The sequence below is a fragment of the Lissotriton vulgaris genome, chromosome 12, assembly GCF_964263255.1.
Source record: "Lissotriton vulgaris chromosome 12, aLisVul1.2, whole genome shotgun sequence".
Taxonomy (NCBI): domain Eukaryota; kingdom Metazoa; phylum Chordata; class Amphibia; order Caudata; family Salamandridae; genus Lissotriton; species Lissotriton vulgaris.
Genome location: NC_141700.1, coordinates 7,798,917 through 7,817,528, shown reverse-complemented (window position 1 = coordinate 7,817,528; position 18,612 = coordinate 7,798,917). Strand labels below are relative to the sequence as shown.

General features: G+C 53.3%; 1 protein-coding gene across 7 annotated transcripts in view; it reads right to left on the bottom strand.

The window, feature by feature from the left end:
- Positions 1–18,612, bottom strand: part of SBNO2 (strawberry notch homolog 2) — a 390,195-nt gene that overhangs the window by 144,223 nt on the left and 227,360 nt on the right. Inside the window, exon 1 of one of the 7 annotated variants that reach the window (XM_086946703.1) lies at positions 14,658–14,717. The exons of the other annotated variants lie outside the window; for them this stretch is intronic. Within the exon in view, the coding sequence (XP_086802829.1) occupies positions 14,658–14,684 (27 nt within the window). The 5' untranslated portion in view covers positions 14,685–14,717. Of the gene's footprint in view, positions 1–14,657; positions 14,718–18,612 lie in introns of those variants that run through there. 7 annotated transcript variants of the gene reach the window in all.

Sequence of the window (18,612 nt, the reverse complement as noted above, 5' to 3'; positions counted from 1 at the left end):
ATAGTGAGCTGCTGTCCAGAGGAGGGCTTGCACTAGTGATCACGTACATCACATAGTAATCGGCTGTCCAGAGGAGGGCTGGCACTGGTGGTTCAACATGTCTTAGTGATCTGCTGTCCGGAGGAGGGCTTGCATTAGTGATCACATACGTCATATAGTGATCTACTGTCCAGAGGAGGGCTTGCACTGGTGGTTCCACAAGTCATAGTGATCTGCTGTCCAGAGGAGGGCTTGCACTAGTGATCACATACGTCATATAGTGATCTGCTACCCAGAGGAGGGCTTGCACTGGTGATCACATGTGTCATATAGTGATCTGCTGTCCGGAGGAGCGCTTGCACTGGTGATCACATACGTCACATAGTAATCTGCTGTCCGGAGGAGGGCTTGCACTGGTGGTTCCACATGTCATAGTGAGCTGTTGTCCGGAGGAGGGCTGGCACTGGTGGTTCCACATGTCTTAGTGATCTACTTTCCGGAGGGGGGTTTGCACTGGTGGTTCCACATGTCTTGTGATCTGCTGTCTAGAGGAGGGCTTTCACTGGTGGTTCCACATGCCATGGTGATCTGCTGTCCAGAGGAGGGTTTGTACTGGTGTTTCCATTTCAAAGTGATCTACTGTCCAGAGGGGGGCTTGCACAGGTGGTTCTACCTGTCATAGTGATCTGCTGTCCAGAGGAGGGCTTGCACTGGTAGTTCCAAATGTCATAGTGATCTACTGTCCATATGAGGGTTTGCACTGGTGTTTCCATGTCAAAGTGATCTACTGTCCAGAGGAGGGCTTGCACAGGTGGTTCCTCAGGTGATAGAGATCTACTGTCTGGAGGAAGGCTTGCACTGGTGGTTCCTCATGTGATAGTGACCTGCTGTCCAGGGGAGGGCTTGCACTGGTAGTTCCATATGTTATAGTGATCTACTGTCCTTAGGAGGATTTGCACTGGTTTTTCTACATGTCATAGTGATCTACTGTCAGGAGGAGGGCTTAGACAGGTGGTTCCTCATGTGATAGTGATCTACTGTCCGGAGGCGGGCTTGCACCGGTGGTTCCCCATCTCATAGTGATCTACTGTCCAGGGGAGGGCTTGCACTGGTGGTTCCACATGTCTTGTGATCTGCTGTCCGGAGGAGGGCTTGCACTGGTGATCACATACATCATATAGTGATCTGCTGTCCAGAGGAGGGCTTGCACTGGTGATCACATGTGTCATATAGTGAGCTGCTGTCCAGAGGAGGTATTGCACTAGTTATCACATACGTCATATAGTGAGCTGCTGTCCAGAGGAGGGCTTGCACTAGTGATCACGTACATCACATAGTAATCGGCTGTCCAGATGAGGGCTGGCACTGGTGGTTCAACATGTCTTAGTGATCTGCTGTCCGGAGGAGGGCTTGCATTAGTGATCACATACGTCATATAGTGATCTACTGTCCAGAGGAGGGCTTGCACTGGTGGTTCCACAAGTCATAGTGATCTGCTGTCCAGAGGAGGGCTTGCACTAGTGATCACATACGTCATATAGTGATCTGCTACCCAGAGGAGGGCTTGCACTGGTGATCACATGTGTCATATAGTGATCTGCTGTCCGGAGGAGGGCTTGCACTGGTGATCACATACGTCACATAGTAATCTGCTGTCCGGAGGAGGGCTTGCACTGGTGGTTCCACATGTCATAGTGAGCTGTTGTCCGGAGGAGGGCTGGCACTGGTGGTTCCACATGTCTTAGTGATCTACTTTCCGGAGGGGCGTTTGCACTGGTGGTTCCACATGTCTTGTGATCTGCTGTCTAGAGGAGGGCTTTCACTGGTGGTTCCACATGCCATGGTGATCTGCTGTCCAGAGGAGGGTTTGTACTGGTGTTTCCATTTCAAAGTGATCTACTGTCCAGAGGAGGGCTTGCACAGGTGGTTCTACCTGTCATAGTGATCTGCTGTCCAGAGGAGGGCATGCACTGGTAGTTCCAAATGTCATAGTGATCTACTGTCCATAGGAGGGTTTGCACTGGTGTTTCCATGTCAAAGTGATCTACTGTCCAGATGAGGGCTTGCACAGGTGGTTCCTCAGGTGATAGAGATCTACTGTCTGGAGGAAGGCTTGCACTGGTGGTTCCTCATGTGATAGTGACCTGCTGTCCAGGGGAGGGCTTGCACTGGTAGTTCCATATGTTATAGTGATCTACTGTCCGTAGGAGGATTTGCACTGGTTTTTCTACATGTCATAGTGATCTACTGTCAGGAGGAGGGCTTAGACAGGTGGTTCCTCATGTGATAGTGATCTACTGTCCGGAGGCGGGCTTGCACCGGTGGTTCCACATCTCATAGTGATCTACTGTCCAGGGGAGGGCTTGCACTGGTGGTTCCACATGTCTTGTGATCTGCTGTCCGGAGGAGGGCTTGCACTGGTGATCACATACATCATATAGTGATCTGCTGTCCAGAGGAGGGCTTGCACTGGTGATCACATGTGTCATATAGTGAGCTGCTGTCCAGAGGAGGTATTGCACTAGTTATCACATACGTCATATAGTGAGCTGCTGTCCAGAGGAGGGCTTGCACTAGTGATCACGTACATCACATAGTAATCGGCTGTCCAGAGGAGGGCTGGCACTGGTGGTTCAACATGTCTTAGTGATCTGCTGTCCTGAGGAGGGCTTGCATTAGTGATCACATACGTCATATAGTGATCTACTGTCCAGAGGAGGGCTTGCACTGGTGGTTCCACAAGTCATAGTGATCTGCTGTCCAGAGGAGGGCTTGCACTAGTGATCACATACGTCATATAGTGATCTGCTACCCAGAGGAGGGCTTGCACTGGTGATCACATGTGTCATATAGTGATCTGCTGTCCGGAGGAGGGCTTGCACTGGTGATCACATACGTCACATAGTAATCTGCTGTCCGGAGGAGGGCTTGCACTGGTGGTTCCACATGTCATAGTGAGCTGTTGTCCGGAGGAGGGCTGGCACTGGTGGTTCCACATGTCTTAGTAATCTACTTTCCGGAGGGGGGTTTGCACTGGTGGTTCCACATGTCTTGTGATCTGCTGTCTAGAGGAGGGCTTTCACTGGTGGTTCCACATGCCATGGTGATCTGCTGTCCAGAGGAGGGTTTGTACTGGTGTTTCCATTTCAAAGTGATCTACTGTCCAGAGGAGGGCTTGCACAGGTGGTTCTACCTGTCATAGTGATCTGCTGTCCAGAGGAGGGCTTGCACTGGTAGTTCCAAATGTCATAGTGATCTACTGTCCATAGGAGGGTTTGCACTGGTGTTTCCATGTCAAAGTGATCTACTGTCCAGAGGAGGGCTTGCACAGGTGGTTCCTCAGGTGATAGAGATCTACTGTCTGGAGGAAGGCTTGCACTGGTGGTTCCTCATGTGATAGTGACCTGCTGTCCAGGGGAGGGCTTGCACTGGTAGTTCCATATGTTATAGTGATCTACTGTCCGTAGGAGGATTTGCACTGGTTTTTCTACATGTCATAGTGATCTACTGTCAGGAGGAGGGCTTAGACAGGTGGTTCCTCATGTGATAGTGATCTACTGTCCGGAGGCGGGCTTGCACCGGTGGTTCCACATCTCATAGTGATCTACTCTCCAGGGGAGGGCTTGCACTGGTGGTTCCACATGTCTTGTGATCTGCTGTCCGGAGGAGGGCTTGCACTGGTGATCACATACATCATATAGTGATCTGCTGTCCAGAGGAGGGCTTGCACTGGTGATCACATGTGTCATATAGTGAGCTGCTGTCCAGAGGAGGGCTTGCACTGGTGATCACATGTGTCATATAGTGAGCTGCTGTCCAGAGGAGGTATTGCACTAGTTATCACATACGTCATATAGTGAGCTGCTGTCCAGAGGAGGGCTTGCACTAGTGATCACGTACATCACATAGTAATCGGCTGTCCAGAGGAGGGCTGGCACTGGTGGTTCAACATGTCTTAGTGATCTGCTGTCCGGAGGAGGGCTTGCATTAGTGATCACATACGTCATATAGTGATCTACTGTCCAGAGGAGGGCTTGCACTGGTGGTTCCACAAGTCATAGTGATCTGCTGTCCAGAGGAGGGCTTGCACTAGTGATCACATACGTCATATAGTGATCTGCTACCCAGAGGAGGGCTTGCACTGGTGATCACATGTGTCATATAGTGATCTGCTGTCCGGAGGAGGGCTTGAACTGGTGATCACATACGTCACATAGTAATCTGCTGTCCGGAGGAGGGCTTGCACTGGTGGTTCCACATGTCATAGTGAGCTGTTGTCCGGAGGAGGGCTGGCACTGGTGGTTCCACATGTCTTAGTGATCTACTTTCCGGAGGGGGGTTTGCACTGGTGGTTCCACATGTCTTGTGATCTGCTGTCCGGAGGAGGGCTTGCACTGGTGATCACATACGTCATATAGTGAGCTGCTGTCCAGAGGAGGGCTTGCACTGATCACACTTTACTTCAAACCAGAATCGCTCCTGAGGCGGAAGCCGGGAGCTAGGCTCTAGAACTCCGTAAAACTATTGCTAATTTGCACATTGCTTGTTGCACCACTATTCTATGCTCAACAAATTGATTTTTAAAAAAAACGATCTATTTTTAAAACTGTCACTTTTCTCTCTATAATTGCACTCGGCATTTTATTGTACTTGCTCATTGTTGGGGGTGCAAGACAGCGCGTGTCAAGTCCACCGAGGGCCGAGCCAAGGCTCCACTCGGACTGACACAGCCTACCTGGAGGGCGACGAGTGTGGCCGCCATCTTTGGGGTAGGGTACGGTTGGCGCTCTAGCGGTCGGGCGAATTAAGGCCCGATCGCTATAAAATGAAGCCCATCTTCCGTCCGCGCAGCGGGCGCGCCGATGGCGCGCCGGAGGCGCGCCAGAGGCAAGCCCGTCTGGGCCCGTCTGGGCCCGACCAGGCCCAGGGCCCGTTATTATGCCCGTGGATTCCCCGGTACCCTCGGCCTATTCTAGTGAGGAACTCTGTGCACTAAGATTCTCCCTGATTCAGTGTGATCATCTTCCGGGGGGGACTGAACCTCTACGCACTCGCTGTCACCTCTGCCCCGATCCTCCACCCAAAGCCACCAATGGCAATAAGGCTGGCAAAATCATGAAGATGGCACTGCTAAATTGCAGATCCTTACCGAAACATGCGCTTGAGATCAATATGCTGATAGAAGAAAGTTGCCTGGATCTGCTCTTCCTCACAGAGACATGGTTATCCCCCCATTCAGAGTTTGACATCATCTCTGCCCTTCCCACAGGCTTTCTTGCCCAAAACTTGAACAGAAGCGAAGGAATAGGAGGAGGTCTCGCCATAATCTATAGAGATTCATTGACATGCAGACTAGAGAATGGCGGCATCTCAGACGCAGAGAGCGCCTGCTTTAGTATTCAACTAACCCCCGCACAATCCCTCTCTGGAATTCTGATTTACCGCCCCCCGGGCAGCATTAAGCACTTTGCTGACTCCCTACTAGAAGTTACCCTGGCTGCGGCTGCCCGGGCTTCTAATTTTCTGGTACTCGGAGACCTTAATCTTCACTTCGATGACCCTAACGACAAAGTAGCTTCAGAGCTTATATCAAATCTCAAATCATTCGAACTTAATCTTCTTAATGAGGAAGCTACCCATAGCAAAAGACATCTGTTAGACCCTGTTTTCTCTAACATTACTCAACTCTTAGTCACTTCACCTTTGCCCATACCTTGGTCTGATCACTTTGTAGTTCCCTTTTCTTGGGAACTACGATTGGAAGTGACCGGCGCCCCTCCCCCACGTACTCTCCAAAGAGCCTGGCCGAAACTTTCAGTTGAAAAATTGATATCGGCACTTGAGCAATCTGCTCCTGAACCAGAATCTGAAGTTCTACTCGCAGATCAGAACTTTCAGAACTGGCTCAATAATTCCCTTAATATGGTTCTGCCCCAAACTTTGGTGACCAAAAAGAGTAGTACTTTTAAATCTCCCTGGTATACCACAGCACTGAGAGATCTTAAAAAAGCCTGTAAAAAGGCTGAACGTATCTGGAGGAGGGACTGGGCCCTCAGTAGCAAAACCTCCTACCGGGCTGCCTTGAGACTCTACAAGGACGCATTACAAACGACTAAGGCCTCCTTCTTCGAAGAGAAAATCAAACAGGCAGCCAACTCCTCAAGGGAAACCTTTAAAATACTCGCTCAATTGACCAAAATTCCATCGCCGATCATTTCACAAAATGATTCCACATCTAACTGTGACCTGTTAGCAAAGTTTTTTGACCAAAAGATACAGAAAATACTAGACAGTCTTCCTCAAACAGGCTCTCCCCTGACCTCCGATCCCCCCCCTCCTTCTACCTCTGGTCCTTTACTCAAGACTTTCTCATGCATCTCCAGGGAAGACTTCTGCACGACACTTTCCAATATTAAAAGTGGCTCGCCTTCTGACCCAGCTCCCATGCACGTTCTTAAGCAAATTATGAGTACCATCGCCCCTCTTGCTACGGATCTCCTGAATACCTCTTTCACTACCGGCATCGTCCCCCCAAGCTGGAAACAGGCAAAAATCAAAGCCCTCCTTAAAAAACCAGGACTTGACCCTGCCGACCTGGCAAATTTTCGCCCTATCTCATTGTTACCTGGATTGGGCAAAATCGCCGAAAAGTGGGTGAATCAGCAGCTCTCTGGATTCTTGGAGAGCAATGACCTGCTGGGTAATTCCCAAACGGGATTTCGCCCTGGGCAGGGCACAGATACTGCCCTTATAGTGGTGGCAGAAGAGGCTAGGTGCATCTTAGATTCAGGGGGATCAGCAGCTCTGATCCTCCTGGATCTGAGCGCTGCGTTTGACACCGTAGACCACATTACCCTTGCCCACCGTCTCTCCAAACTAGGTATTGTAGGGTCTGCCCTCAAGTGGCTGAAATCATTTCTCGACAACCGGTCTTTTAGGATCTGGGAGAACGGCACCATGTCGAAGCCCTTTCCTCTTCAATGTGGGGTTCCTCAGGGATCTTCCCTGAGCCCCACATTGTTCAATGTTTACATGGCTCCGCTGGAAGACGTAGTAGCCCCATTTGGGATTAAATCTATCAGCTATGCTGACGACACACAACTTGTCGTCTCTCTGACTCAACAAGGGGGATGCTCGGACAATCTCTCGAGCTGCCTCTCAGCAATTTTCTCCTGGATGACAGACTCCAAGCTGAAACTTAATGGAGCCAAAACGGAGATTATGCTCCTAGGCCATCACCTTACATCTCTGCCTTCTGAGCTTTGGCCCCCCTGCATGGGTGATCTGCCACCAGCAAAGGAGAAAATTAAAAGCCTTGGGGTCTGGTTTGAACCCCAATTAACATTTAAGACTCATGCTCAGAAAGTCGCAGGCAGCTGTTTCGGCCTGTTGCGGTCAGTGCGGAAAGTGCTCCCCCTTCTGCCTTTCCAATCTAGGAAGCTCCTAATCCAAGGCCTCATACTATCAAGACTGGATTATGGTAATGCACTCCTCCTAGCTGCACCCAAAAAGACAATTAATTCCTTGCAGCGGGTTCAGAACGCTGCAGCAAGAATGCTCATGGGGGCACCTAGAAGGACCTCGGCCAAACCACTTTTGAGGTCCCTGCACTGGCTCCCCATACAGGAACGAATTGTATTTAAGACTCTGTGCATCACACACAGGACATTGCAAGGCAAAGGCCCTCCCGCCCTAAGAAAGCTTATTAGCCCCTATAAATCCTCAAGGACCCTCCGCTCGGATGGGGAGAACCTGGTCTCCGTCCCTAGAGTAAGAAAAGCCCGGTCTGGAGGACGGCGGTTCTCCCTGAATGCAGCAAAACACTGGAACGCCCTCCCCAGGGAGATCCGGATGGAATCCTCCTACCCTAAATTTAGAAAATCACTCAAAACCTTTCTTTTTCCTAAAGTAGATTAATCCTATTTCCCCCCTTCCCTCCTTAGGGCCTTTCTGCTTTTCAGTTAAGTTAGCGCTGGGACGCTCAAGGGCATCCATGCGCTTTATAAATCTAATTTCATTTCATTTCATTTCATACGTCATATAGTGATCTACTGTCCAGAGGAGGGCTTGCACTGGTGGTTCCACAAGTCATAGTGATCTGCTGTCCAGAGGAGGGCTTGCACTAGTGATCACATACGTCATATAGTGATCTGCTACCCAGAGGAGGGCTTGCACTGGTGATCACATGTGTCATATAGTGATCTGCTGTCCAGAGGAGGGCTTGCACTGATCACACTTTACTTCAAACCAGAATCGCTCCTGAGGCGGAAGCCGGGAGCTAGGCTCTAGAACTCCGTAAAACTATTGCTAATTTGCACATTGCTTGTTGCACCACTATTCTATGCTCAACAAATTGATTTTTAAAAAAAACGATCTATTTTTAAAACTGTCACTTTTCTCTCTATAATTGCACTCGGCATTTTATTGTACTTGCTCATTGTTGGGGGTGCAAGACAGCGCGTGTCAAGTCCACCGAGGGCCGAGCCAAGGCTCCACTCGGACTGACACAGCCTACCTGGAGGGCGACGAGTGTGGCCGCCATCTTTGGGGTAGGGTACGGTTGGCGCTCTAGCGGTCGGGCGAATTAAGGCCCGATCGCTATAAAATGAAGCCCATCTTCCGTCCGCGCAGCGGGCGGGCGCAGCGGGCGCGCCGATGGCGCGCCGGAGGCGCGCCAGAGGCAAGCCCGTCTGGGCCCGTCTGGGCCCGACCAGGCCCAGGGCCCGTTATTATGCCCGTGGATTCCCCGGTACCCTCGGCCTATTCTAGTGAGGAACTCTGTGCACTAAGATTCTCCCTGATTCAGTGTGATCATCTTCCGGGGGGGACTGAACCTCTACGCACTCGCTGTCACCTCTGCCCCGATCCTCCACCCAAAGCCACCAATGGCAATAAGGCTGGCAAAATCATGAAGATGGCACTGCTAAATTGCAGATCCTTACCGAAACATGCGCTTGAGATCAATATGCTGATAGAAGAAAGTTGCCTGGATCTGCTCTTCCTCACAGAGACATGGTTATCCCCCCATTCAGAGTTTGACATCATCTCTGCCCTTCCCACAGGCTTTCTTGCCCAAAACTTGAACAGAAGCGAAGGAATAGGAGGAGGTCTCGCCATAATCTATAGAGATTCATTGACATGCAGACTAGAGAATGGCGGCATCTCAGACGCAGAGAGCGCCTGCTTTAGTATTCAACTAACCCCCGCACAATCCCTCTCTGGAATTCTGATTTACCGCCCCCCGGGCAGCATTAAGCACTTTGCTGACTCCCTACTAGAAGTTACCCTGGCTGCGGCTGCCCGGGCTTCTAATTTTCTGGTACTCGGAGACCTTAATCTTCACTTCGATGACCCTAACGACAAAGTAGCTTCAGAGCTTATATCAAATCTCAAATCATTCGAACTTAATCTTCTTAATGAGGAAGCTACCCATAGCAAAAGACATCTGTTAGACCCTGTTTTCTCTAACATTACTCAACTCTTAGTCACTTCACCTTTGCCCATACCTTGGTCTGATCACTTTGTAGTTCCCTTTTCTTGGGAACTACGATTGGAAGTGACCGGCGCCCCTCCCCCACGTACTCTCCAAAGAGCCTGGCCGAAACTTTCAGTTGAAAAATTGATATCGGCACTTGAGCAATCTGCTCCTGAACCAGAATCTGAAGTTCTACTCGCAGATCAGAACTTTCAGAACTGGCTCAATAATTCCCTTAATATGGTTCTGCCCCAAACTTTGGTGACCAAAAAGAGTAGTACTTTTAAATCTCCCTGGTATACCACAGCACTGAGAGATCTTAAAAAAGCCTGTAAAAAGGCTGAACGTATCTGGAGGAGGGACTGGGCCCTCAGTAGCAAAACCTCCTACCGGGCTGCCTTGAGACTCTACAAGGACGCATTACAAACGACTAAGGCCTCCTTCTTCGAAGAGAAAATCAAACAGGCAGCCAACTCCTCAAGGGAAACCTTTAAAATACTCGCTCAATTGACCAAAATTCCATCGCCGATCATTTCACAAAATGATTCCACATCTAACTGTGACCTGTTAGCAAAGTTTTTTGACCAAAAGATACAGAAAATACTAGACAGTCTTCCTCAAACAGGCTCTCCCCTGACCTCCGATCCCCCCCCTCCTTCTACCTCTGGTCCTTTACTCAAGACTTTCTCATGCATCTCCAGGGAAGACTTCTGCACGACACTTTCCAATATTAAAAGTGGCTCGCCTTCTGACCCAGCTCCCATGCACGTTCTTAAGCAAATTATGAGTACCATCGCCCCTCTTGCTACGGATCTCCTGAATACCTCTTTCACTACCGGCATCGTCCCCCCAAGCTGGAAACAGGCAAAAATCAAAGCCCTCCTTAAAAAACCAGGACTTGACCCTGCCGACCTGGCAAATTTTCGCCCTATCTCATTGTTACCTGGATTGGGCAAAATCGCCGAAAAGTGGGTGAATCAGCAGCTCTCTGGATTCTTGGAGAGCAATGACCTGCTGGGTAATTCCCAAACGGGATTTCGCCCTGGGCAGGGCACAGATACTGCCCTTATAGTGGTGGCAGAAGAGGCTAGGTGCATCTTAGATTCAGGGGGATCAGCAGCTCTGATCCTCCTGGATCTGAGCGCTGCGTTTGACACCGTAGACCACATTACCCTTGCCCACCGTCTCTCCAAACTAGGTATTGTAGGGTCTGCCCTCAAGTGGCTGAAATCATTTCTCGACAACCGGTCTTTTAGGATCTGGGAGAACGGCACCATGTCGAAGCCCTTTCCTCTTCAATGTGGGGTTCCTCAGGGATCTTCCCTGAGCCCCACATTGTTCAATGTTTACATGGCTCCGCTGGAAGACGTAGTAGCCCCATTTGGGATTAAATCTATCAGCTATGCTGACGACACACAACTTGTCGTCTCTCTGACTCAACAAGGGGGATGCTCGGACAATCTCTCGAGCTGCCTCTCAGCAATTTTCTCCTGGATGACAGACTCCAAGCTGAAACTTAATGGAGCCAAAACGGAGATTATGCTCCTAGGCCATCACCTTACATCTCTGCCTTCTGAGCTTTGGCCCCCCTGCATGGGTGATCTGCCACCAGCAAAGGAGAAAATTAAAAGCCTTGGGGTCTGGTTTGAACCCCAATTAACATTTAAGACTCATGCTCAGAAAGTCGCAGGCAGCTGTTTCGGCCTGTTGCGGTCAGTGCGGAAAGTGCTCCCCCTTCTGCCTTTCCAATCTAGGAAGCTCCTAATCCAAGGCCTCATACTATCAAGACTGGATTATGGTAATGCACTCCTCCTAGCTGCACCCAAAAAGACAATTAATTCCTTGCAGCGGGTTCAGAACGCTGCAGCAAGAATGCTCATGGGGGCACCTAGAAGGACCTCGGCCAAACCACTTTTGAGGTCCCTGCACTGGCTCCCCATACAGGAACGAATTGTATTTAAGACTCTGTGCATCACACACAGGACATTGCAAGGCAAAGGCCCTCCCGCCCTAAGAAAGCTTATTAGCCCCTATAAATCCTCAAGGACCCTCCGCTCGGATGGGGAGAACCTGGTCTCCGTCCCTAGAGTAAGAAAAGCCCGGTCTGGAGGACGGCGGTTCTCCCTGAATGCAGCAAAACACTGGAACGCCCTCCCCAGGGAGATCCGGATGGAATCCTCCTACCCTAAATTTAGAAAATCACTCAAAACCTTTCTTTTTCCTAAAGTAGATTAATCCTATTTCCCCCCTTCCCTCCTTAGGGCCTTTCTGCTTTTCAGTTAAGTTAGCGCTGGGACGCTCAAGGGCATCCATGCGCTTTATAAATCTAATTTCATTTCATTTCATTTCATACGTCATATAGTGATCTACTGTCCAGAGGAGGGCTTGCACTGGTGGTTCCACAAGTCATAGTGATCTGCTGTCCAGAGGAGGGCTTGCACTAGTGATCACATACGTCATATAGTGATCTGCTACCCAGAGGAGGGCTTGCACTGGTGATCACATGTGTCATATAGTGATCTGCTGTCCGGAGGAGGGCTTGCACTGGTGATCACATACGTCACATAGTAATCTGCTGTCCGGAGGAGGGCTTGCACTGGTGGTTCCACATGTCATAGTGAGCTGTTGTCCGGAGGAGGGCTGGCACTGGTGGTTCCACATGTCTTAGTGATCTACTTTCCGGAGGGGGGTTTGCACTGGTGGTTCCACATGTCTTGTGATCTGCTGTCCGGAGGAGGGCTTGCACTGGTGATCACATACGTCATATAGTGATCTGCTACCCAGAGGAGGGCTTGCACTGGTGATCACATGTGTCATATAGTGATCTGCTGTCCGGAGGAGGGCTTGCACTGGTGGTTCCACATGTCATAGTGAGCTGTTGTCCGGAGGAGGGCTGGCACTGGTGGTTCCACATGTCTTAGTGATCTACTTTCCGGAGGGGGGTTTGCACTGGTGGTTCCACATGTCTTGTGATCTGCTGTCCGGAGGAGGGCTTGCACTGGTGATCACATACGTCATATAGTGAGCTGCTGTCCAGAGGAGGGCTTGCACTGATCACATACGTCATATAGTGATCTACTGTCCAGAGGAGGGCTTGCACTGGTGGTTCCACAAGTCATAGTGATCTGCTGTCCAGAGGAGGGCTTACACTAGTGATCACATACGTCATATAGTGATCTGCTACCCAGAGGAGGGCTTGCACTGGTGATCACATGTGTCATATAGTGATCTGCTGTCCGGAGGAGGGCTTGCACTGGTGATCACATACGTCACATAGTAGTCTGCTGTCCGGAGGAGGGCTTGCACTGGTGGTTCCACATGTCATAGTGAGCTGTTGTCCGGAGGAGGGCTGGCACTGGTGGTTCCACATGTCTTAGTGATCTACTTTCCGGAGGGGGGTTTGCACTGGTGGTTCCACATGTCTTGTGATCTGCTGTCCGGAGGAGGGCTTGCACTGGTGATCACATACGTCATATAGTGATCTGCTACCCAGAGGAGGGCTTGCACTGGTGATCACATGTGTCATATAGTGATCTGCTGTCCGGAGGAGGGCTTGCACTGGTGGTTCCACATGTCATAGTGAGCTGTTGTCCGGAGGAGGGCTGGCACTGGTGGTTCCACATGTCTTAGTGATCTACTTTCCGGAGGGGGGTTTGCACTGGTGGTTCCACATGTCTTGTGATCTGCTGTCCGGAGGAGGGCTTGCACTGGTGATCACATACGTCATATAGTGAGCTGCTGTAAAGAGGAGACCTTACACTGGTGGTTCTACTGTCCAGAGGAGGGCTTGCACAGGTGGTTCCTCAGGTGATAGTGATCTGCTGTCCAGGGGAGGGCTTGCACTGGTGGTTCCACAGGTCATAGTGATCAGCTGTCTCTGAACCTCTCTCACACCTCACCTGTCTCTGAAACTCCTCCCATCTGTCTCTGAACCTCCCTCCCACCTGTCTCTGAACCTCCCTCCCAGCTGTCTCTGAACCTCCCTCCCAGCTGTCTCTACCTGGAGGTGTATCTCCCTCTCGGCTGTCTCTGAACTTTCCTCCCAGCTGTCTCTCTGCCTGGAGGTGTGTCTCCCTCTCGGCTGTCTCTGAACCGCCCCCCAGCGGTCTCTCTACCTGGAGGTGTATCTCCCTCCCAGCTGTCTCTGAACCTCCCTCTCATCTGTCTCTGAGCTTTCCTCCCAGCTGTCTCTCTGCCTGGAGGTGTCAGCGAGCAGGGAGGGGCTCTGAGACAGCCCGGCGGCAGTGGGAGCGGTCTCAGCTCACCACTCTACTGCCTCACCCTCTGCTCTCACTTCCTCCTTTCGGTTTCAGGTTGATGACAGGACTCCCGCTGAGAGGGGTGCGCGGGGGGAGGGGGGGGGGGCTGGGCGGACAGGGCAGTGGCAGAAAGGACAGGGGCAGAAAGGACAGTTGCAGCGATAGGAACCGCAGGGACAGAGATAGGAAAGGTAGTGCCAGGGGCAGAAAGGGAGTGCCAGTAACAGGAACCGCAGAGACAGAGGTAAGAAGGTCAGGGGCAAACAGGGCAGTGCCAGCGGTAGGAACCGCAGAGACAGAGGTAGGAAAGGCGGGGGCAGGAATGGAAGAGCTGTGTAAGAGACGACCAGGGCACTGCCAGGGTAGGAACCGCAGAGACAGGGGTAAGAGAGGGTAGGAGGCAGGAGGGGCAGTGCCACAGCAGGCAGGGCAGTGCAAGCGATAGGACCCGGAGGGACAGGGGCAGGACGGGTAAGGGCAGGGGCAGGAATGGAAAGGCTGTGCCAGAGACGAGCAGGGCAGTGCCAGGGTAGGTGGCTCAGAGATCGGAAGGGCAGTGTAAGGACAGTTGCACGAAGGGCAAAGGTCAATGCCGGGATATAAGCTGGTACCCCGAGTCCGAGGGGCAGCGGGGGCTGCTATGAAGACACCCCCAAGACACAGAGCCCACAGGGGCCTTGTAACCAGACCCGCCAGAGGGGGCGGAAGCATCACCAATCGGAAGGGGGGGTGGGCTTTAAATGAAGGACCCCTCCCCTCCACCCAACAGTCACAGTATCCCTCGCCCGTGGGGGAGAGATGGCCACGGTGCCCACCCCATAAAACAGTAAGGACCCCTCACCGGAGGGCCCACCTGACGCCTCCCCCAAAGGACACCTTACTCGTGGGGGCAGCTGTACCCCTTTGAAGAGAAGCCCCCCCCCCCTCCCCCTAGGAAGACTCACGAGAAGTGCCCCCGGCGGCGAGGACATCCCCGGGCTCGGCCCGGGCTCCAGGGGGGTGGGGGGTGGGGGGTGGGGGGCCGCGTCCCCCCGAGTCCAGGGCAGGGAGAGGCGCGGTGAGACTGTCCGGGGCAGGAAGCAGCCAGGAGCAAAACCGAAAGGAAAAGCACCGGGGGAGCGAGGGGAGGGAGAGGCTGTGCGGGGGAGGTGCAATGGGAAGGTCCCCGGGAGGAGGGAGAGAGGTGACGAGGGAGAGGGGTGCCAAGGAGACAGAGGGTTGCCAAGGGGAGAGAGGGGTGCCAAGGAGAGAGTGGGGTGCGAATGGGAGAGAGGGGTGCCAAGGGGAGGGAGAGGGTGCCAGGGAGGGAGAGGGTGCCAAGGGGAGAGAGGGTGCCAAGGGGAGAGAGGGGTGCCAAGGAGGAAGAGGGTGCCAAGGAGGGAGAAGGTGCCAAGGAGGGAAAGGGTGCCAAGGAGGGTGAGGGGTGCCAAGGAGGGTGAGGGGTGTCAAGGAGGGAGAGGGGTGCCAAGGAGGGAGAGGGGTGCCAAGGTGAGGGAGAGGGGTGCCAAGGGGAGGGAGAGGGGTGCCAACGGTAGGGAGAGGGGTGCCAAGGAGGGAGAGGGGTGCCAAGGAGGGAGAGGGTTGCCAAGGAGGGAGAAAGGTGCCAAGGAGGGAGAGGGGTGCCAAGGAGGGAGAGGGGTGCCAAGGAGGGAGAGGGTGCCAAGGAGGGAGAGGGGTGCCAAGGAGGGAGAAAGGTGCCAAGGAGGGAGAAAGGTGCCAAGGAAGGAGAGGGGTGCCAAGGAGGGAGAGGGGTGCCAAGGAGGGAGAGGGATGCCAAGGAGGGAGAAAGGTGCCAAGGAGGGAGAAAGGTGCCAAGGAGGGAGAGGGGTGCCAAGGAGGGAGAGGGGTGCCAAGGAGGGAGAGGGGTGCCAAGGAGGGAGAGGGGTGCCAAGGGGAGGGAGAGGGGTGCCAAGGAGGGAGAGGGTGCCAAGGAGGGAGAGGGTGCCAAGGAGGGAGAGAGGTGCCAAGGGAAGGGAGAGGGGTGCCAAGGGAAGGGAGAGGGGTGCCAAGGGGAAGGAGAGGGGTGCCAAGGGGAGGGAGAGGGTTGCCAAGGGGAGGGAGAGGGGTGCCAAGGAGGGAGAAGGGTGCCAAGAAGACAGAGGAGTGCCAAGGGGAGAGAGGGGTGCCAAGGAGACAGAGGAGTGCCAAGGGGAGAGAGGGGTGCCAAGGGGAGAGAGGGCTGCGAAGGGGAGAGAGGGGTGCCAAGGGGAGAGAGGGGTGCCAAGGAGAGATAGGGGTGCCAAGGAGGGAGAAAGGTGCCAAGGAGGGAGAGGGGTGCCAAGGAGGGAGAGGGGTGCCAAGGAGGGAGAGGGGTGCCAAGGAGGGAGAGGGGTGCCAAGGGGAGGGAGAGGGGTGCCAAGGAGGGAGAGGGTGCCAAGGAGGGAGAGGGTGCCAAGGAGGGAGAGGGGTGCCAAGGGAAGGGAGAGGGGTGCCAAGGGAAGGGAGAGGGGTGCCAAGGGGAAGGAGAGGGGTGCCAAGGGGAAGGGAGAGGGTTGCCAAGGGGAGGGAGAGGGGTGCCAAGGAGGGAGAAGGGTGCCAAGAAGACAGAGGAGTGCCAAGGGGAGAGAGGGGTGCCAAGGAGACAGAGGAGTGCCAAGGGGAGAGAGGGGTGCCAAGGGGAGAGAGGGCTGCGAAGGGGAGAGAGGGGTGCCAAGGGGAGAGAGGGGTGCCAAGGGGAGAGAGGGCTGCGAAGGGGAGAGAGGGGCGCCAAGGGGAGAGAGGGGTGCCAAGGAGAGATAGGGGTGCCAAGGAGGGAGAAAGGTGCCAAGGAGCGAGAGGGTGCCAAGTAGGGAGAGGGTGCAAAGGAGGGAGAGGGTGCCAAGGAGGGAGAGGGGTGCCAAGGAGGGAGAGGGGTGCCAAGGTAGGGAACGGTACAAGGGAGACCGGGGGTCTGCTGGGTGGGGGGAGGTGTCCAGGGGAGGGAGAGAAGAGGTCTGTGGGGGAGAGAGAAGTGCCGATGAGAGGTGCAAGGGAGAGGTCTCACACCTGTATTATATTGTAAATGCATTTATATAGCGCTTACTACCCCTGACGAGGCGTTGAAGCGCTTTTTCGGCGGGTAGCACGCTACTCCGTTGAATTAGTATCGTGAAACATGCAAGTACATTTCAAGTGGTGGATAGGTTAGTCAGTTATTTGGATTTGGAATGATAGCAGAAGGATAGAGGAGGACAAAGGTTTGTATTTATATAGCGCTTGTTGACGCACGCTACTCCGAAAGCTCATAAAGGGTTAGTGGTGAACTAATATGGTGAACTATGAAAGTAATTTCAGTGGTGGATATTAGTCAGTGACTTGGAGTGAGAAGGATAGCGGAGGGATAAAAGGGGAAGAAAGATTTGCATTCATATAGCACTTGTTACCCCTGATGGGTGTTGAAGCGCTTTTCTGGCGAGTAGCACGCCACTCCGTAACCCATGAAGGATTAGTGTTAGTGTGCACACAGTCTCTCACATACATTCACAATGCACACACACACACCTGTAAACACACTCAGCCTTTCACATTCACTCACACCTGCACACAGACGCACACCAGTACATACAAACACACACCTGCTCGCGCCCAGCATCTCACATACATTCACACTGACAGACACTACTACATACACACACCTGCAAACACACACTCAGCCTTTAACATTCATTCACACCTGTACACACACATACAATTATGCACACGCCTGTAAATACACACTCACAGCTGCAGCCACACACAGACCTGTACACAGTCTCTCACATACATTCACACCTGCGCGCCCACACACACGAACACGCCTGCATGCACACAGGTCTCACCATACACCCAATGCCAGTCGCAGCAATGTATAACTTTGTCAGGGTACTGAAGCGCTAGACACATAATTCAGTGGAGAGAGCTAATAATTACACAACCAAGACAGCGCTTTGGGCAAGCAGAGGGCAGGGAAGCGCTACACAACCTGCAATGCAATGATGTTTACACACGGTCGGCGCTTCACCAGCGTGCAGACACTGTATTCAATACTGTGCGTGTTGGACAGGCCACATGACGGGCCGCTCTCCCCCGGCTCGACCAAGCCCGAGCCAGTCATACAAGCACCACACACCACCATTGCACGTCCTACGTCCCCTCAGGGACACCTGCCCTCGAGCATGATAACCTCGTGGGTCCGATCCACGGCCGACCCACGCGCCCAGCCCGGGCCGCCATCTTGGACACTTCGCCACGAGGCCGCCTGGCCCCCGATCGACCTCAACCCTGGGCCTAGCCCGGCCTCAGACATTCCGGCACCACCCTCCACCCAGGAGGCGAGCGAGCTACTTGGCCAGTCAATGGGAGAAAGAGGTGTCGATGGTTCTCCCCCGGCCAGTGCCGCTCGCCCATCGCCTCCCTGGGCGCTGGCTCCACCCCCCTGCTGGGTGTCTGGACTCCCTCATCCCGGACCTCCCGACCTCCAAGTGCGAGGGTCCGGACATCAAAGCACGCCAGCCCTATAACTGGGGCAGCTCCAGAACAGGAAGGCAGTTGTATCTTGGAGTCGAGAGACGAAAGAAGAACTCATCCTGGACGAACTACTGGCGCTGCCGTAGCTCTGTCCTGTGCACCATCATCCTGCCTGTTGGCGCTGCCACAGCCGTCGTAACCTTCATCCTTCACCGTCGTCCGGATCTGCTGGCGAGGCCGCGGGCCGTTGTAACTGTCATCTGCATCGGGACCTGCTTGGCTTCTCCACGGCCCGTCGACCATCCTTCATCCATATCGGGACCTGCTTGGCTTCTCCACGGCCCGCCGACCACCCTTCATCCATCTCGGGACCTGCTTGGCTCCTCCACGGCCCGATCAGCAACCACGCCGAGCTCGAGGATTGAGAGCTATTGAACTCATTGGTAACTAAGACTGTCCCGCTACCCTTTTCCT